This window comes from Hoplias malabaricus, chromosome 2, assembly GCF_029633855.1.
Source record: "Hoplias malabaricus isolate fHopMal1 chromosome 2, fHopMal1.hap1, whole genome shotgun sequence".
NCBI lineage: Eukaryota > Metazoa > Chordata > Actinopteri > Characiformes > Erythrinidae > Hoplias > Hoplias malabaricus.
The window spans coordinates 79,047,296-79,067,384 of NC_089801.1; the positions used below are offsets into that span (position 1 = coordinate 79,047,296).

Consider the following 20,089-nt stretch of genomic DNA (forward strand, 5'->3'; position numbering starts at 1 on the left):
CTCAGTTTACACCATTAACCAGATTAACAAGAACAAAGACGGTTCAGTGTTAGCCCACACTTACATTGTGTTTGGCGTCGTTTGAAAACTAAATATTTAATATTTACAAATATCTGAAGAGTTCTGGAGGTGGAAGTGCACTATGACGAGGGTCTGTGTTTACACTGACGACACAGATGAACACAACCCACCCGTTACACCCTGATCCCCTCTGTCCTCTTTCCTCCTACAGGAAACACCTTCACTCACTCACACCCTCACTCCTTCATTACAGAGTAACAATAGAAACCTCTCCCATGTTCTGGGCTAAGGCTGGTTCTCTCTGTTTGAAGCTATATTTCCTGCTGTAGAGAAGAGGCGCTCAGATGGTGTTGAGGAGCCTGGGATACAGAAGTAGGACCGAGCTGGACACGTCAGAGACAGAGAATCCACTGTTTTGTAACTGACTCCCCATAGATTTGATGTGAGAGACGATGGAGACCAGCGCACAGTGTAAATAAACACAGCGCTTTATAACGAGAGAAATCAAATAAACAGCTGAAAAATCCTGTTTAAATCAGGGATATAAAAGAGAGAGAAGTGCAGGGGTGTAGTGTTCACTCAGATCCAGGTTTTATCACTGTTTTGTCCCTGAAGAGTCTCTCTGCTCACTTTCTTTTACAAACTGAGCTTCATTTCTGTTTCATCGTCTTTTGTGATTCTCCTCACATTTTAAAGCAGCAGCTCGTTTGACAGAAAAGACCAATCAAAACAATAGATCACACACAGCACTATTTTATCTGACACAAACTCACTGAGGAGCCTGAATGATTATCATAACGATCAAACCTAAACCCAGCACAGAGGGGTTCAGTGAATGTGGTGGTGAGTGTGTGTAAGTGTGTGAGTGTGTGTGTGTCAGTGGAGATGCTGTAGAAGGACAGAGTGCCGGCCGGACAGTCCACATACACTCCTACTCTGTTAGAGCTGGAGGGAAGAGGAGGGAGATCAGTTCTGTTATTATTGTGATGGATATAGCAACCGTAAGAACAGCAGTTCAGACTCCAGGACTTACCATTCCCTCCAAACTCACAGTCAGCACTGACTCCTTTTCTCTCGATTGATTTATACGCCACTGAAATATCAACCCCTCCTCCACTCCACTCAGTTTCCCAGTAACAGCGTCCAGTCAGACTCTCTCTGCACAGAACCTGCTCCCAGTCACTGAATCTCTCTGGATGATCAGGATACGACTGTTCCTCCCACTTCACACTCTTCACCTTCCTGTTCCCCTCAGACAGAGAGAGGCGTGTGTTCACTGTGTTTGGGTCCAGTGTGAGCTCACAGCCATCTGCACACAACAAGGTACACGACACACACACACACACTCAAAAGCATGACACACACAATCAGACATAAAATGGTACCACATTAAAATAAGAATAATTAATAAAGGTTCATAAATGGGTTAAACGCCTGTTATTACATGGTTATTAATTACACTGTGAACACTTTAAAAGTGATTAATAATCCTTTGTAACACAAAGAAAGGAAGTGTGACAGGGAACTCTTTTGTGTCTAATACTGAAAGTGTGAGAGAACTTAGTGAAAATGTGGAGGTAAAGAATAAGCTCAGACCTGAGAATGTGAGTTTAGTCATTTCACATGTTAAGGTTCACCACATTATCATTAAAGTAGAAAAAGACACTCTGGTGGTGGGTAATTCATTAAAGGGTTAAACTCATTAACAAATATGTGCTGGAGCTGATGGGGTTAATGTCGACTGATGGAGGAGACACAGTGAGGTCAGTATTCGGCAAGATCTGAGGTTTAACTGTAGATGGATGTGGGTTCACTATTTGGCAAACAACAGGTCACTGGTGCCCTTTATATCTGTGTTATAACTGATTATTAATGTGTTAACAACATAACTATTAATAAACAGACTTTAAACCATTTATAAACCTTTATAAGTGAAGTCTATTCTGAAGTGGTACCTACACAACACACAAACAACACAAATTGAGACACAACGAATGTAAAGAGAAAGAGCAGGAGAGAGAGAGAGAGAGAGAGGACCTACATTTTCTTAGTCCTGGTTTTATCCTGATCTCTCCTCCATGCTCCAACCTACAACACACACACACACACACACACACAGTTGTGAGTTGATGGATGTGTTTGAGTGGTGTGTGTTCTCACTGTTCTCTCTGAGCCCCACATTCAGCTTCATTACAGCGTCATTCATTGATGTCATTTTTGGAAACAGAAGAAAGATCATCATCTGTGGTGTTTCATCCTCTGTCTTTTTATCACAGAGAAATATTCTGTTTCTATTTCTCTGTGTTTCATTTCCTCCATTTCCCTCTGTTCCTCTCAGCCTTCAACACAGAATAATGCAGCAGAGTCGCTCTTCTACAACTGCTCCATTAAACCCTTTCTAGATCCTACACTCAGCTGTTCATTTATTATCCATTTCATCACAGACCCCTACACTGCCCGACCAACACAACTCTCACACTCTAATATTTCACTGGACCACCTTTAGCTTTGATTACGCTCCACATTCACCACGGCTCTGTTTCTACAACCTTCTACAACACCACAACATTTATTTCCTCCAGAGCTGCCTTCATTTTTGGTGGAGATCTTGTATTGGCGACGGGAGAGTCGGACCACTCCGTAAAGTCTTCTCCAGCACGTCCCAAAGACTCTCAGTGGGTTCAGGTCAGGACTCTGGGGCGGTCAGTTCATGTGTGAAAATGATTCCTCACTCTTTCACAATCTGAGCCTGATGAATCTTGGTGTCGTCCTGGAACAATCCACTGCTGGGACGATCTGGTCATTCAGTCCATTCAGGTCCTCAGTGGACTTCATTTTACTGCCACACACCACTGCTGAGTCTAGACCTGACCCACTGAAGACCCCCAGATCATAACACTGCCTCCAGAGGCTTGTACAAGGGGCACGGTGCATGACAGGGGCATCACTTCATCCACTTCCCTTCTGACCCTGACACCCCCATCGCTCTGGAATAGGGCCAGTCTGGACTCATCAGATCACATGACCTTTCTCCACTGCTCCAGAGTTCAGTCTTTATGCTCCATAGTGAACTGAAGCCTTGTTTTCTGATTAATCTCTAACAGTGAGCAGTGGTTTTCTAAAGACCACACAGCTGTTTAGTCCCAGTCCTGTGAGAAATGCTCTTACTTTCACTATTAAACACAGCAGTGAGTTCTACTGTCCATTTTATACCATTCTACTTCACCAAGTGTTTGTGTGATCTCTGATCAGGATCATTCAGGAAAAACAAAACACACAGTTGAACAGAACTGATGGTCTGCAGCTTCACAGAAAAACACAAAAACTCTTAGAGAATCTAAACTGAAACGCCCCGAATAACAGAATAACTTTAGAAAGAACACAGATTCAACTAAACTTTTACATTACACTCCCCAGACTCTCTGTAGACGACATTAAAATATTAATAACCAAAGAGTCAATGGCTGTATATCACTATAATAAATAAAGCTCTGCTCTGGTTTGTAGCCTGTATGACTGATAACACCACTCTGGGTATTAAAGTCTGCTCTTCAATCTGTTGACCACTGATCCCGACCCATTTAGACGCCCCGAAATGACAGGAATACAGAGATAATGATGGACTAGTCGACTCAGTTTCAGGATGCAGCAGTAGTGTAGGGTCTTTCAGTCTGAAGTGTTTCAGCATTGAGGTCGGAAAACTGTTGTACCAGAGTATTCCTGTACTTCCCTAAACACTGAATGTACATTTCTGAAGACTGTTCTAGAAACAGTCTACAATCCACATAAAGAGACTGTTATATGGGGCTTAGTTTTACTTCAGTGTCTCACAAGCCTTCAGCCTGACAACAGTTACACACTGAACAGTGGAGACAGAGCGGTGAAGGGTGATACTCTAACCATTAAATACTACTAGAGCAGAGCAGAGGCTAAATGAAGAAGGAACAATGAGCTGTAGAGCTTTATAGAAATACAGTAACAGCAGATGACATCAGTAACTGAACACACACAAATACAGAAAGCTGTCCGTACCTGAGTGTGTCCAGTCTGCAGTGTGGATCCTCCAGTTTAACAGAGAGCAGCTTCACTCCTGTGTCTCCTGGGTGATTGTAGCTCAGATCCAGTTCTTTCAGGTGTGAGGGGTTTGAACTCAAAGCTGAAGCCAGAAAAGCACAGCCTTCCTCAGTAACTAAACAAAAAGACAATCTACAGAGAGAGACACACACAGAGAGAGAGAGAGAGAGAGAGAGGTAAAGTGAGAGATGTGGTATTTACTCAGAGCAAATCAAGCTGCTGTTTAGAATCAAATCAACAAACACCAAATTCTGTTTAATTTACAAAAACACTTCAATATCAAACAGGTTAAAATCTAAAGGTAAAAAGTTATAAAAAGCAGTTTAAAAACCTTAACATAATTAATAAAAAGACCTGGATGTTTGTTTTCATAAATCTAAGACATTTTAGAGTCTGTTCAAATCCTCACTCAATAGAAATGAAATCAAATCACAACACAACATTATCACAGCAGGGTCCCACAGAGGGGTTATTACTAGAAGTAAATATACAGACATTAATCCAGTAAAGGTTTCTATACTATGACCTCCCTGTTTAAGTTATGATCCTAATTTTATTCTTTTAAATGTTTTGAAATGGGAGGTTTGTGACAGGTTGGGGGCGGGGTCAGGGCAGTTTCTCTCAGTGAATGCTATTGGCTGATGTCTCCTGGTTCTGTGACTGCCTCATACACTGTATATGTCCCTCCTACTGGGAGAAGCAGAGCTGCTGTTTTCCCAGGAACAGCACCATGGATAAACAGAGTCGAGATAAGGTCATATTCCACTGTCTACAGTGGGTTCAGATCATAGTAATATGTGATAAACATGTGGAAATGATGTTCACTGCAGGAAGATTTTAGAAAACTGAGACTGAGTCGACTGTGAGGTTGATTCTCTGAATCATTTGCCAAGAGTCGATCCCTATTTCCAGATGCTCAAAGAATAGATTCGTTCGTGAGTCGACTCCTGTTCACTAGCTACATTTACTTTGTATTTCACCCGCTCTCACTGCACAGAGACACTGAGGGACGGCCTTGGAACCATAGTCTCAAAATAATTTTGGATACGGAGTAGTCTCATATTTTACATTTTCCCCATTTCAAAACGAAACACAAATAACAACGGTACACATCCTCCATGTTTATTTTTCTGCAGAAGGCTTCTCCCAGTTGGAGGGTCATGTGTGATGAGCTCATGAAAATACATCTACATTATCACTGTACGTCTATCGTCTATTGATGTGTTTTATGTTTTTAAATGTTCCTGTGTGTAAACAATTCACTTGAGTTCAACTGAACACCTTTATTCTTTTTGTGTTAAATAAACTGCCACAGTATTTTACATTGGTAAGAGATGGGTCAGTGTAGGAGCTGTATACGTCGTCTTCACCATATTAATGTTTTCTCTCTGTGTTTGTTTCCATGCGCAGTGGGGACATTAATGTTTGTCTGTGTTCATTAAATGTGAGAAAAAATGCTGAACTGTGACAAAGGAGACAAAGAGATGTTTTCACTTTTATCAGTTTATTATTATTAGAATTTCAGAATTATGGAGAATATTCTGTGAAAGGTCCATTGCAGCGTCCACAGCCCAACCCCCGAAAAACAAGACATTGGCAACAGTGGCAAAGAAGAACTCCCTGTCTGGAAGAAGCCTTGGAAGGAACCAGACTTTGACGGGGGCCTTTTAACGGAATCCATTTTAAAAGTAACCCTCCGAGCACCGTCCACCCTCCATTCAGTGACACACACCCTTCCCCTCCCCCAACACACACACACACACACTGCTTAAATGACCGTGGTCTGGAAGAAAAGCCAGAATTAAAGGATGACGTCACAGATTCAGTTCAGTGGAAAAGTTTGGACGCCCCCCAGTCACCTACAAGTTTATTGTTTCTCTAAATTCATTTATTTATCTTGTGTTCATCTCCTTCACCTCAGAGACTCAACCATGTACTCAGGTGTACCCAAACTTGTGATGAACTGCACTGAAGCTGCTGATAGAAAGGAGGCGTGTCACGGCTGTTGTGTCAGAACCTCGTATCTCTAAAGAGTGCCTTTACAGGAGCAGTGAAGTGAAGCCCTGGTCTTCAGCTTTAGAACAGAACTCACAGCCCTGAAAATCCCAGCTCTGGAGCTTTTTAACATCTGAAGGAGTTCAGAGATCTTTGGCACGTTCTCAACAAGCTCCACTATAAAGTTCATTACTGGAACCGCCTTGAAACAGATTTTACACAGATTCCTGAAGATAGTTGAAGATTTACTGAAGCTCCATCTGACACAACCCCACTGAATATTCACAACCATCCCAACCCCCTGAGGAGACACCATCACACAGACTACACCCTGAATAGAGGGCTTCAGTGTGTGTGTGTGTGTGTGTGTGTGTGTGTGGAGATGCAGTAGAAAGACAGACTTCTGTTTTAAGAGATTTATTAAATATTCATAATATTAAACTTTAATAAAAGTATATTTCAGAATTCTTCTTTTCCACCAACAAACATCACTCTTTCATTTCCCCCCACAACAAACCCCCAGAATCCAATCTCACAGAAAGGAGAAGAGTTTCTTAGAGAAGCCCCATCTTTTCCTTCTGTTCCTATGTTTGTGTTTCCTTTCAGCTTTAAGACACATCTCTTAACCCCCGTCCACTCAGCATCAACACACTGTCTGTGCTCAGTTTACACCATTAACCAGATTAACAAGAACAAAGACAGTTCAGTGTTAGCCCACACTTACATTGTGTTTGGCGTCGTTTGAAAACTAAATATTTAATATTTACAAATATCTGAAGAGTTCTGGAGGTGGAAGTGCACTATGACGAGGGTCTGTGTTTACACTGAAGACACAGATGAACACAACCCACCCGTTACACCCTGATCCCCTCTGTCCTCTTTCCTCCTACAGGAAACACCTTCACTCACTCACACCCTCACTCCTTCATTACAGAGTAACAATAGAAACCTCTCCCATGTTCTGGGCTAAGGCTGGTTCTCTCTGTTTGAAGCTATATTTCCTGCTGTAGAGAAGAGGCGCTCAGATGGTGTTGAGGAGCCTGGGATACAGAAGTAGGACCGAGCTGGACACGTCAGAGACAGAGAATCCACTGTTTTGTAACGGACTCCCCATAGATTTGATGTGAGAGACGATGGAGACCAGCGCACAGTGTAAATAAACACAGCGCTTTATAACGAGAGAAATCAAATAAACAGCTGAAAATCCTGTTTACATCAGGGATATAAAAGAGAGAGAAGTGCAGGGGTGTAGTGTTCACTCAGATCCAGGTTTTATCACTGTTTTGTCCCTGAAGAGTCTCTCTGCTCGCTTTCTTTTACAAACTGAGCTTCATTTCTGTTTCATCGTCTTTTGTGATTCTCCTCACATTTTAAAGCAGCAGCTCGTTTGACAGAAAAGACCAATCAAAACAATAGATCACACACAGCACTATTTTATCTGACACAAACGCACTGAGGAGTAATAAAAATCAAATCTAAACCCAGCACAGAGGGGTTCAGTGAATGTGGTGGTGAGTGTGTGTAAGTGTGTGAGTGTGTGTGTGTCAGTGGAGACGCTGTAGAAGGACAGAGTGCCGGCCGGACAGTCCACATACACTCCTACTCTGTTAGAGCTGGAGGGAGGAGGAGGGAGATCAGTTCTGTTCTCATTGTGAAGGACAGAGTAACTGAAATTAGAGCAGATCAGACTCCAGGACTTTTCATTCTCTCCAAACTCACAGTCACGGTCTCCTTTTCTCCTGATTGATTTATACGCCACTGAAATATAAACCCCCCACTCCCCACTCCACTCAGTTTCCCAGTAACAGCGTCCAGTCAGACTCTCTCTGCACAGAACCTGCCTCTGGTCTCTGAATCTCTCTGGATGATCAGGATACGACTGTCTCTCCATCACCCACTTCACCTTCCTGTTCCCCTCAGACAGAGAGAGCTCTGTGTTCACTGTGTTTGGGTCCAGTGTGAGCTCACAGGCATCTGCACACAACAAGATACACACCACACAATCAGACACACAATGGTACCACATTAAAATAAGAATACACTAATAAAGGTTTATAAATGGTTTAAAAGCCTGTTATTACATAGTTATTAAATACACTGTGAACACTTTAAAAGTGATTAATAATCCTTTGTAACACAGAGAAAGGAAGTGTGACAGTGAACTCTTTTGTGTCTAATACTGAAAGTGTGAGAGAACTTAGTGAAAATGTGGAGGTAAAGAATGAGCTCAGACCTGAGAATGTGAGTTTAGTCATTTCACATGTTAAGGTTCACCACATTATCATTAAAGTAGAAAAAGACACTCTGGTGGTGGGTAATTCATTAAAGGGTTAAACTCATTAACAAATATGTGCTGGAGCTGACGGGGTTAATGTCGACTGATGGAGGAGACACAGTGAGGTCAGTATTTGGCAAACAACAGGTCACTGGTGCCCTTTATATCTGTGTTATAACTGATTATTAATGTGTTAACAACATAACTATTAATAAACAGACTTTAAACCATTTATAAACCTTTATAAGTGAAGTCTTATTCTGAAGTGGTACCTACACAACACACAAACAACACAAAATGAGACACAACAAATGTAAAGAGAAAGAGCAGGGGAGAAAAAGAAAAGTATGAAGGAGAGAGAGAAAGAGAAAGGGGGGAAGAGAGAGTGAGAGGGGAGCGGGAGAAGACAAAAAAACTGATAGTGAGTATCCAGAGGAAAGAGAGATTCAAAAAGAAAAGAGACTGATAAAGAAAAATTAAGTGAGTGTCAAAGAGAAAGAGGTTTATTTTAATCACATTTTGTTGTTCCACTTTGTTTACAATCAGCAGAAAATATTACAATAAATAAAGAAAATAATCATCTCACAATGTCTCCAAATACATCATCATCAGAGAGAGAGAGAGAGAACCTACATTTTCTTGGTCCTGGTTTTATCCTGATCTCTCCTCCATGCTCCAACCTACACACACACACACACACACACACACACACACACACACACACAGTTGTGAGTTGATGGTTGGGTTTGAGTGGTGTGTGTTCTCACTGTTCTCTCTGAGCCCCACATTCAGCTTCATTACAGCGTCATTCATTGATGTCATTTTTGGAAACAGAAGAAAGATGATCATCTGTGGTGTTCCATCCTCTCTGTCTTTTTATCACAGAGAAATATTCTATTTCTCTTTCTCTGTGTTTCATTTCCTCCATTTCCCTCTGTTCCTCTCAGCCTTCAACACAGAATAATGCAGCAGAGTCGCTCTTCTACAACTGCTCCATTAAACCCTTTCTAGATCCTACACTCAGCTGCTCATTTATTAGGTTCTTCTGCCTTGTACCTGCTCTCACTGACCATTTCATCACAGACCCCTACACTGCCCGACCAACACAACTCACACACTCTAATATTTCACTGGACCACCTTTAGCTTTGATTACGCTCCACATTCACCACGCCTCTGTTTCTACAACCTTCTACAACACCACAACATTTATTTTCTCCAGAGCTGCCTTCATTTTTGGTGGGCCTTAACACTTCTCTCTGCAACTGGATCCTGGACTTCCTGACTGGGAGACCTCAGTCAGTCAGGATCGGTAGGAACACCTCCAGCACCATCACACTGAACACTGGAGCCCCCCAGGGCTGCGTGCTCAGTCCACTGCTGTTCACACTGCTGACCCATGACTGTGCATGCAGTGATGCACAGCTCAATTCATATCATCAAGTTCACTGATGACACGACTGTGGTGTGTCTCATCAGTAAGAACGACGAGTCAGCATACAGAGAGGAGGTGCAGCGGCTAACTGACTGGTGTGAAGTCAACAACCTGTCTCTGAACGTGGACAAAACCAAAGAGATGGTTGTAGACTTCAAAAAAACAAGGGGTGAGCACTCGCCGCTGAACATCGACAACTCTGCTGTGGAGATTGTCAGGAATACCAAATTCCTTGGTGTTCACCTAGCGGATGATCTCACCTGGTCGACTAACACCAGTAACATCAAAAAGAAAGCCCAGCAACGCCTCTACTTTCTGCGAAGGCTGAAGAAGGCTCATCTCCCCCCTCCAATCCTCACCACTTTCTACAGAGGAGTCATCGAGAGCATCATGACCAGCTGCATCACTGTCTGGTTTGGAAACTGCACTGTGGCAGATCGCAAGTCCCTCCAGCGGATCGTGAGGACAGCTGAGAAGATTATCGGTGTGTCTCTTCCCTCCATTACAGACATCTACACCACTCGCTGCACCCGCAAAGCACTCAGCATTATGGGAGATCACACACACCCCCTTCACACACACTCCTCAACCTACTGCCATCTGGAAAAAGGTATCGAAGCATTCGAGCCCTCACATCCAGACTCCGTAACAGCTTCTTCCCACATGCTATCAGACTCCTGAACACCTAGAGACTGAGATTGGACTGAAGAAGCACACACACACACACACACACACACACACACACACACTTCTTCACGCAAACACTGGTCTGTTGGACTGAAAATGAGTGTACTGTTTACACATATCCTGTTTACGTCATGGTTACATCCAGTTACCGTTTACAGCACAAATACACTTAAAATTGCAGTGTCTCTCTCCCTCACCCCCTCCGTACTTATGGTTTTGCATTGTCTTGTATTGCATTGTATTGTATTGTACTGTATGGACATTGTTTTGTATTTTCTTAGCCACATCTTTTGCACTTTAATGCGTGTGCACTGTTTTATGTTTGCACTAGTTGCACTTTAATGTTGTGTATTGTTTTATGTAGCACCTTGGTCCTGGAGGAATGCTATTTCGTTTCACTGTGTACTTTAAACACTGTATACTGCTGAAATGACAATAAACTTCTTGAACTTGAGATCTTGTATTGATGATGGGAGAGTCGGACCACTCCGTAAAGTCTTCTCCAGCACGTCTCAAAGACTCTCAGTGGGTTCAGGTCAGGACTATGGTCAGTTCATATGTGAAAATGATTCCTCACTCTTTCACAATCTGAGCCTGATGAATCTTGGTGTCGTCCTGGAACAATCCACTGCTGGGACGACCTGGTCATTCAGTCCATTTAGGTCCTCAGTCACACACCACTGCTGAGTCTAGACCTGACCCACTGAAGACCCCCAGATCATAACACTGCTGAGTCTAGACCTGACCCACTGAAGACCCCCAGAGCCATATCAATTCCTCCAGAGGCTTGTACATGGGGCATGTTGCATGACAGGGGCATCATTTCATCCACTTCCTTTCTGACCCTGACACCCCCATCGCTCTGGAATAGGGTCAGTCTAGACTCATCAGATCACATGACCTTTCTCCACTGCTCCAGAGTCCAGTCTTTATGCTCCATAGTGAACTGAAGCCTTGTTTTCTGATTAATCTCTAACACTGAGCAGTGGTTTTCTAAAGACCACACAGCTGTTTAGTCCCAGTCCTGTGAGAAATGCTCTTACTTTCACTGTTAAACACAGCAGTGAGTTCAACAGTCCATTTTATACCATTCTATTTCACGAAGTGTTTGTGTGATCTCTGATCAGGATCATTCAGGAAAAACAAAACACACAGTTGAACAGAACTGATGGTCTGCAGCTTCACAGATAAACACAAAAACTCTTAGAGAATCTAAACTGAAACGCCCCGAATAACCGAATAACTTTAGGAAGAACACAGATTCAACTAAACTTTTACATTACACTCCCCAGACTCTCTGTAGATGACATTAACATATTAATAACCAAAGGGTCAATGACTTTATATCACTATAATAAAAGCTCTGCTCTGGTTTGTAGCCTGTATAACTGATGACACCACTCTGGGTATTAAAGTCTGCTCTTCAATCTGTTGACCATTGATCCCGACCCATTTAGACGCCCCGAAATAATAGGAATACAGAGATAATGATGGAATAGTCGACTCAGTTTCAGGATGCAGCAGTAGTGTAGGATCTTTCAGTCTGAAGTGTTTCAGCATTGAGGTGGTAGAACTGTTGTACCAGAGTACTCCTGTACTTCCCTAAACACTGATTGTACATTTCTGAAGATTGTTCTAGAAACAGTCTACAATCCACATAAAGAGACTAAACACACAGAAAGCTGTCCGTACCTGAGTGTGTCCAGTCTGCAGTGTGGATCCTCCAGTTTAACAGAGAGCAGCTTCACTCCTGTGTCTCCTGGGTGATTGTAGCTCAGATCCAGTTCTTTCAGGTGTGAGGGGTTTGAGCTCAGAGCTGAAGCCAGAAAAGCACAGCCTTTCTTTGTAACTAAACAACCAGACAATCTAAAGAGAGCAGAGAAGAACACAGAGAGAGAGAGAGTGAGAAAGAAAGAAAGAAAGAGAGAAGTAAGAGATGTGGTATTTATTATTTAATTAAATGTGGAGGACACATTTCACTGTACGTTATACAATGACAAATAATTGCACATCATACATTATATATTACATTAAGTAAATTATAATCTAGTAATCCAGTCTTTTCCTTAATATTTTATACTAGAGCTTAAATTTTCTTCTTTTAATGTATGAAGTCATGTTTGTGAGGAGTAGAAAATGAAGAATAAAATCCCAGAACTCTGACCTGAGTGTCTCCAGTTTACAGAGTGAACTCTTCAGTGCAGCAGAGAGCTTCTCCACTCCTGAATCCTGCAGGTCATTGTTACTGAGGTCCAGTTCTTTCAGGGAGGAGTTCACCAGTAAAACTGAGCCCAGATCTTCACAAGACTTTTCCCCAAGTTTACACACAGTTAGTCTGTAAAGAGAAAGGACATTACTCACTGAACAGTTACAGGAACATTTCTGAAAGGATTAAGAAAGACATGTTGATTTCATTTAGTGGAGAAACAAACAAACAAACAACAACAAAAACAAACTAAAAAATCCCACTGCGACTCATCTTTCCTCCAGTGGGGTGAGAGAATGCCTCATTTAAACATTAAAACACAGTTTAACAGAACAGAACTGAAGCTTCACAGAAACCTCTTAGAGCAGCTAAAGAGAAATACCTCAAATAACAAGATAACTTTAGGAATAACAGAGTTCAGTCTGATCTTTTACATTACACTGATCAGACTCTGTGTAGAACACATAAAAAGATAAAAACCAAAGAGTCAGTGTCTGTATATCACTATAATAATAAACCTCTGCTCTGGTTCATAGCCTGTATGACTGATAATATCACCATGGGGAGAGTCTGCTGTTGACTGTTACTCCAGCAGTGGAAACACTTTACAGAAGTCCTGAAGTGTTCAGAGAGCAGAGATAATGTAGGAGAAGATGATCTGATTTTTGTGAGTAGTGAATTATAATCTAGGAATCCAGCAACTGAGTTCATCTTAATATTTCACACCGTATCCTCTAAATAAACATGCTTTAGATCTATAAAACTAATGTTGGTGAAGCATTAAAAATCAAGTCTGAACTGACAGAACTGACCTGAGTGTCTCCAGTTTACAGAGTGAACTCTTCAGTCCAGCAGAGAGCTTCTCCACTCCTGAATCCTGCAGGTCATTGTTACTGAGGTCCAGTTCTTTCAGGGAGGAGTTCACCAGTAAAACTGAGCCCAGATCTTCACAAGACTTTTCCCCAAGTTTACACACATTTAGTCTGTAAAGAGAGAGGACATTACACACTGAATAGTTACAGGAACCTTTCTGAATGGATTAAGAAGAGCATGTTGATTTCATTTAGAGGAAAAACAAACAAACAACAACAAAAACAAACTAAAAAATCCCACTGCAACTCCTTTTTCCTCCAGTGGGGGGAGAAAATGCTTCATTTAAACATTAAAACACACAGTTTAACAGAACAGAACTGAAGCTTCAGAGAAACCTCTTAGAGCAGCTAAAGAGAAATGCCTGAAATAACAAGATACCTTTAGGAATAACAGAGTTCAGTCTGATCTTTTACATTACACTGATCAGACTCTGTGTAGAACACATTAAAAGATAAAAACCAAAGAGTCAGTGTCTGTATATCACTATAATAATAAACCTCTGCTCTGGTTCATAGCCTGTATGACTGATAATATCACCATGGGGAGAGTCTGCTGTTGACTGTTACTCCAGCAGTGGAAACACTTTACAGAAGTCCTGAAATGTTCAGAGAGCAGAGATAATGTAGGAGAAGATGATCTGATTTTTGTGAGTAGTGAATTATAATCTAGGAATCCAGCAACTGACTTCATCTTAATATTTCACACTGTATCCTCTAAATAAACATGCTTTAGATCTATAAAACTAATGTTGGTGAAGCATTAAAAATCAAGTCTGAACTGACAGAACTGACCTGAGTGTCTCCAGTTTACAGAGTGAACTCTTCAGTCCAGCAGAGAGCTTCTCCACTCCTGAATCCTGCAGGTCATTGTTACTGAGGTCCAGTTCTTTCAGGGAGGAGTTCACCAGTAAAACTGAGCCCAGATCTTCACAAGACTTTTCCCCAAGTTTACACACATTTAGTCTGAAAAGAGAGAGGACATTACTCACTGAATAGTTACAGGAACCTTTCTGAACGGATTAAGAAGAGCATGTTGATTTCATTTAGAGGAAAAACAAACAAACAACAACAAAAACTAAAAAATCCCACTGCAACTCCTTTTTCCTCCAGTGGGGGGAGAAAATGCTTCATTTAAACATTAAAACACACAGTTTAACAGAACAGAACTGAAGCTTCACAGAAACCTCTTAGAGCAGCTAAAGAGAAATGCCTGAAATAACAAGATACCTTTAGGAATAACAGAGTTCAGTCTGATCTTTTACATTACTCTGATCAGACTCTGTGTAGAACACATTAAAAGATAAAAACCAAAGAGTCAGTGTCTGTATATCACTATAATAATAAACCTCTGCTCTGGTTCATAGCCTGTATGACTGATAATATCACCATGGGGAGAGTCTGCTGTTGACTGTTACTCCAGCAGTGGAAACACTTTACAGAAGTCCTGAAGTGTTCAGAGAGCAGAGATAATGTAGGAGAAGATGATCTGATTTTTGTGAGTAGTAAATTATAATCTAGGAATCCAGCACCTGACTTCATCTTAATATTTGATATTGTATGTTACATACCAGAGAGGCACTGTTTGTTTTGTTTTCTCCCTCTACTTTCTTTCACTTCCTCTCTTTCTCTAGTTTATTACCTGTTCAACCAATCGGGGAGCTGCTGGACCAAGACTGCTGTCCTAATCCTCCTATAGGACGAGCTGTTCACCTGGAAGAGGCAGGACCTCTTGGATATAAAGCCCACCAAGTGGAACAGTGAGGGGGAGGAGCTTTTTACCTGTGTGATACTTGAATGCTGCTAACTAATGGTTTGAGGCTTGTTGCTGTTAGCTTATGTTTACAGATGTTGATGCTATTTCGTTTGATGATCTTGCCAAGAGTCGATGCTTGAGTCGAATTTCCAGATGCTCAAAGAATTAATTTGTTCTTGAGTCGACTCCTGTTCACTAGCTACATTTACTTTGTATTCCCCCGTTCTCACTGCACAGACACGCTGAGGGACGGCCTTGGAACGATACTCTCAAATTAATTTTGATACGGAGTAGTGTCCTATTTTACATTTTCCCCGTTTCAAAACGAAACACAAATAACCACGGTACACATCCTCCATGTTTGTTTTTCTGTAGAAGGCTTCTCCCAGTAGGAGGGACATATACAGTGTATGAGGCAGTCACAGAACCAGGAGACATCAGCCAATAGCATTCAATGAGAAGAACGGCCCTGACCCCACCCCCAAACTGTCACAAACCTCCCATTTCAAAACATTTAAAATGAAGAGGGTAAAAACAGACAGTTTGAGAGTGAGATTATGATCTCGCTCTCTCTTCATGGGTTTCACATTTGCGATTAACTAACACAATTTTAAAAAGGTACAGATTTAAATGTTGCACCTGGTGTTACTGCGTCCTCTATTTTTGACATTGATGTGATGCCATATGTTTCCTTTTACAGACACAGATATACATTAAAAAGTACTTGTGTTGTGTTTTAATCCCAATGGAGTGTAGCCTTGGCTAATGGTTAGAGACCGGGCTTGGTACCGGAAGGTTGCTGGTTCAATCCCCAGGTCCAGCAGGAACATCCACGGCTGAAGTGTCCTTGAGCAAGGCACTGAACCCCAAACGCTCTGGTTGTGTGTTCACAGCCCCTAGTGCACTAGTGTGTGTGCGTGTGTGTGTCACAGATGGGTTAAATGTGGAGGACACATTTCATTGTTCGTTAAACAATGACAATTAATTGCACATCATACATTATATATTACATTATGTAAATTATAATCTAGTAATCCAGTCTTTTCCTTAATATTTTATACTAGAGCTTAATAAATAATACTTTTCTTTTTTTTAATGTATTAAGTCATGTTTGTGAAGAATAGCAAATGAAGAATAAAATCCCAGAACTCTGACCTGAGTGTCTCCAGTTTACAGAGTGAACTCTTCAGTGCAGCAGAGAGCTTCTCCACTCCTGAATCCTGCAGGTCATTGTTACTGAGGTCCAGTTCTTTCAGGGAGGAGTTCACCAGTAAAATTGAGCCCAGATCTTCACAAGACCTTTCCCCAAGTTTACACCCAGTTAGTCTGTAAAGAGAGAGGACATTACTCACTGAATAGTTGCTGAATAGTAGTGTTTTCCTTCATAAGCTCCTCTCTGTGTCCCTGGTTTGTCCTTCATTTTGTGTCTGTGTCATTTGTGCTCCCTTTGTTTATTTCTTGTTCCCGTTACTTGTTTAATAAATCTCCATCTCTGCATGTGCTTCAGTCCCTTCGTCTAGTTCCTGAACTGACAGCTCCATAAATCCAGATCCATGTGGAAGATCTCAGTAAATAGTGTTGGAGAGTGTGGTTTGATGAGAAACATTCAGTAAAATGCTCCATAAAATATGAAATAAGAATAAGAACATAGTGAACATGTGCTGTGTGTAAAATATAAAGTGAATCATGAAGCTGAAGCAGCAGAGCCACGCCGTCAGACCTCCACAATCTGATATTTCAAACACTTTCACACATTTCTGTCAGAAATTAAAAGATAAAAAGCTTGTCTTACCTGAGTATCTCCACTTTACTGTTTGAACTCTTCAGTCCGTCAGAGATCATCTTCACTCCTGATTCCTGCAGCTCAGTGTGACTGAGGTCCAGCTCTTTCAGGGAGGAGTTTGGTGATTTCAGAGCAGAGAAGTGAACTTCACAGGAATTCATGGTGAGTTTATACCCATTCAGTCTGCAAAGCAAAGTAAATACAGCTAGTGCACTAGGGGCAGTGAACACACACAGAGTGGTGGGCAGTCATCCTCGGAGCCTGAGGAGCAGTTGGGGGTTGGTGCCTTGCTCAAGGGCCCCTCAGCCGTGGACTGAAGGAGGACAGTGCTTTTCCTTCACTCCCCCCACCCCCAATTATTCCTGCGGGTCATGGGGATTGAATCAGAGACCTTCCAGCTCCAAACCCTCTTCTCTGACCACTACACCACAGCTGTCCATTTATAACACCTGAAATATTAAAACTAAGACTTTACCTCAAAGATGAACCACCAAATGTTCCTAATAAACACACTGAGGTTACTGGTTTAAAACCTTGTAACGTAAACAATCTCAGAACCATCCTCTGCACCATTAAATGGAAAACTATGTGAGCTTTGACTGTTGAATATCAGAAACATTTAGATCACTTCTGTCCAAATCACAGACCCACCTTTATTAAATGTTCTGTTTAAAACTAGAGCAAATCTTATTGTTTCTACAAACCTTTTCTATTTAGGAACACACAGAAATCTCACCTGAGTGTCTCCAGTTTACAGAGTGAACTCTTTAGTGCCTCAGAGATCAGCTTCACTCCTGAATCCTGCAGATCAGTGTGACTGAGGTCCAGCTCTTTCAGGGGTGAGTTTGGTGATTTCAGAACAGAGCAGAGACTTTCATAGATATTCAAGGACTGATTAAAGTGATACAATCTGTAAGGAGAAGTAAACACAGTGTAGAGTTAAAACAGAGAATGTGAAACTCACCCTCACAGGAATCAAGAATTATGACGTGTGGAAAACACTACTGTTATAAACTTGGGGTCTGTGTGTTATAAACGTTATTAAGAGACACAAACAATGAGCTCAATCTGAACATTCATTCATTTTCTGTAAGTGCTTCGTCCTGTTCAGGGTCACGTGGGTCTGAATCCTCCCCAGAATCACTGGCTGCAAGAGGAACACTCCCTGGACAGGGCCCCAGTGCATCACAGGTCTTCACTCACTCACCCATTTGACATTTATGAGGTCTTTCATGATTTAGGATTCACACTGACATTTATGATCACACTCAGTGATGACTCTCTTAAATGTACGAGAAAAACAAAGCAAAAAACCCCCCAAAAAAACATAGAGGAATACTATGTAAGAATGGGCTTTTTTGTCTCCTGAGCTCCCCCTACCTGCTGCTGAGTGTAATTCACGTTTATAGCACTGTAATCAAAAGATGTTTTAGACACACCTCTCCTTATCTCTCTCTCACACACAACTTTTGAGCTGAAGAATATTCATGTGTCATGACCATCTCTGTCTCTCCCTAACAAACACACATCTCTCTCTCATATGTCTGTATGAGGGAAAACCGAGCTAGATTCTACTTGTAGTGAACTAAACACTCGTGAGCCGTAAAGCGTTACTCAGCTCCCACCACAGTTTTCCACCCCTTGATTCTGAAGTTGCATAGCCAGGTTTTAGGGGACCAGCCCGGCACAGCAGTGAGAGAGGCGCTATTCCCCCTCTTACATGTCAGAGGAGCGTCACAATCGTTTTGAAACTGTAATTTTAAGGTAGCGGTACAGTGGTGCAGCAGGTAGTGTCTCAGTCACACAGCTCTAGGGACCTGGAGGTTGTGGGTTCGATTCCCGCTCCGAGTGACTGTCTGTGAGGAGTGTGGTGTGTTCTCCCTGTGTCCGCGTGGGTTTCCTCCAGGTGCTCCGGTTTCCTCCCACAGTCCAAAAACACACGTTGGTAGGTGGATTGGTGACTCAAAAGTGTCCGCAGGTGTGAGTGAATGAGTGAGTGTGTGTGTTGCCCTGTGAAGGACTGGTGCCCCCTCCATGGTGTATCCCTGCATTGCACCCAATGATTCCAGGTAGCCTCTGGACCCACAGTGACCCTGAACTGGATAATTAATTAATTTTAAGGTAAAAATACTACATAGAGTTCCTTTAATGATGAGACTTTTTAAACGTATAAGAAACGAAGAAGAAAAAAAAACCTTTATTCCAACTTATTGTCTAGAAGGACAATTTAAAGTCACCTGCTTGTATTAATGACTGTAACTGGTTTGTATGTGTATTAACAATCACTTCAGGGGGCGGGTCAGGACAACAATTATATACATTCAGGTGAGTTGAGATAAAAGGAGATAATATTCAGGTCCAGGATTTAAATTGAAATTGTCTTTAATTTGACTTGTCCATTAATATTAATCTGGTACAGGTCTCCACATGTAAGTAGAAGTGGGTGTGGTGTTCTACACAGAGATAATAAACAAATACAATTAGAAACACTGGTCTATTAGTAATCCCCTTATTACAAATACAACTTAAAATGTCCATAATAAATAAACATCATTAAAGGCTTGTCACGAGGCTAAGACCTGACTATAAATGAACTGAAGATGTACAACATAAATGCACATACATTACTTATCACAGCTAAAAGTAATCTACTCAACACAAGGTATACATCACACAAACATATTATGGATGCATTTAATTAGGAAAAACAAACTACGGACATGTACTGCGTCACACACAGGCTTACACACCTCAATTAGGTAAAGCTAGTAGCTAGCAGCTGTCTTCCCCAAATTACTTAAAAACACTCGACAAAACAAAACAGTGAATATATATATATTTCAGTCTTATAAAACCAAAGATAAAGCACAAATAAGGTTCCTCACGTTCAATGGACGCACACTGTTAATGAGACCGATTAAATGAAGACCGTTTCATGCCAATACCTCTCTGAACCACGTGTGTTAGCAGAATTATGTATCGGTGCATT

The 20,089-nt window shown here is 41.6% G+C and overlaps 1 protein-coding gene across 1 annotated transcript in view; it reads right to left on the bottom strand.

Annotated features, from left to right (window-relative positions):
* Positions 1 to 770: 770 nt before the first annotated feature.
* Positions 771 to 20,089, bottom strand: part of LOC136678230 (uncharacterized) — a 67,300-nt gene continuing 47,981 nt past the window's right edge. The window contains exons 21-28 of the mRNA XM_066656199.1: positions 17,110 to 17,283; positions 16,473 to 16,643; positions 14,357 to 14,527; positions 13,505 to 13,675; positions 12,179 to 12,352; positions 8,999 to 9,045; positions 7,572 to 8,064; positions 771 to 828 (exon numbers count right to left, since the gene is read on the bottom strand). Coding sequence (XP_066512296.1) covers positions 771 to 828; positions 7,572 to 8,064; positions 8,999 to 9,045; positions 12,179 to 12,352; positions 13,505 to 13,675; positions 14,357 to 14,527; positions 16,473 to 16,643; positions 17,110 to 17,283 — 1,459 coding nt within the window. The remainder of the gene's footprint in view (positions 829 to 7,571; positions 8,065 to 8,998; positions 9,046 to 12,178; positions 12,353 to 13,504; positions 13,676 to 14,356; positions 14,528 to 16,472; positions 16,644 to 17,109; positions 17,284 to 20,089) is intronic.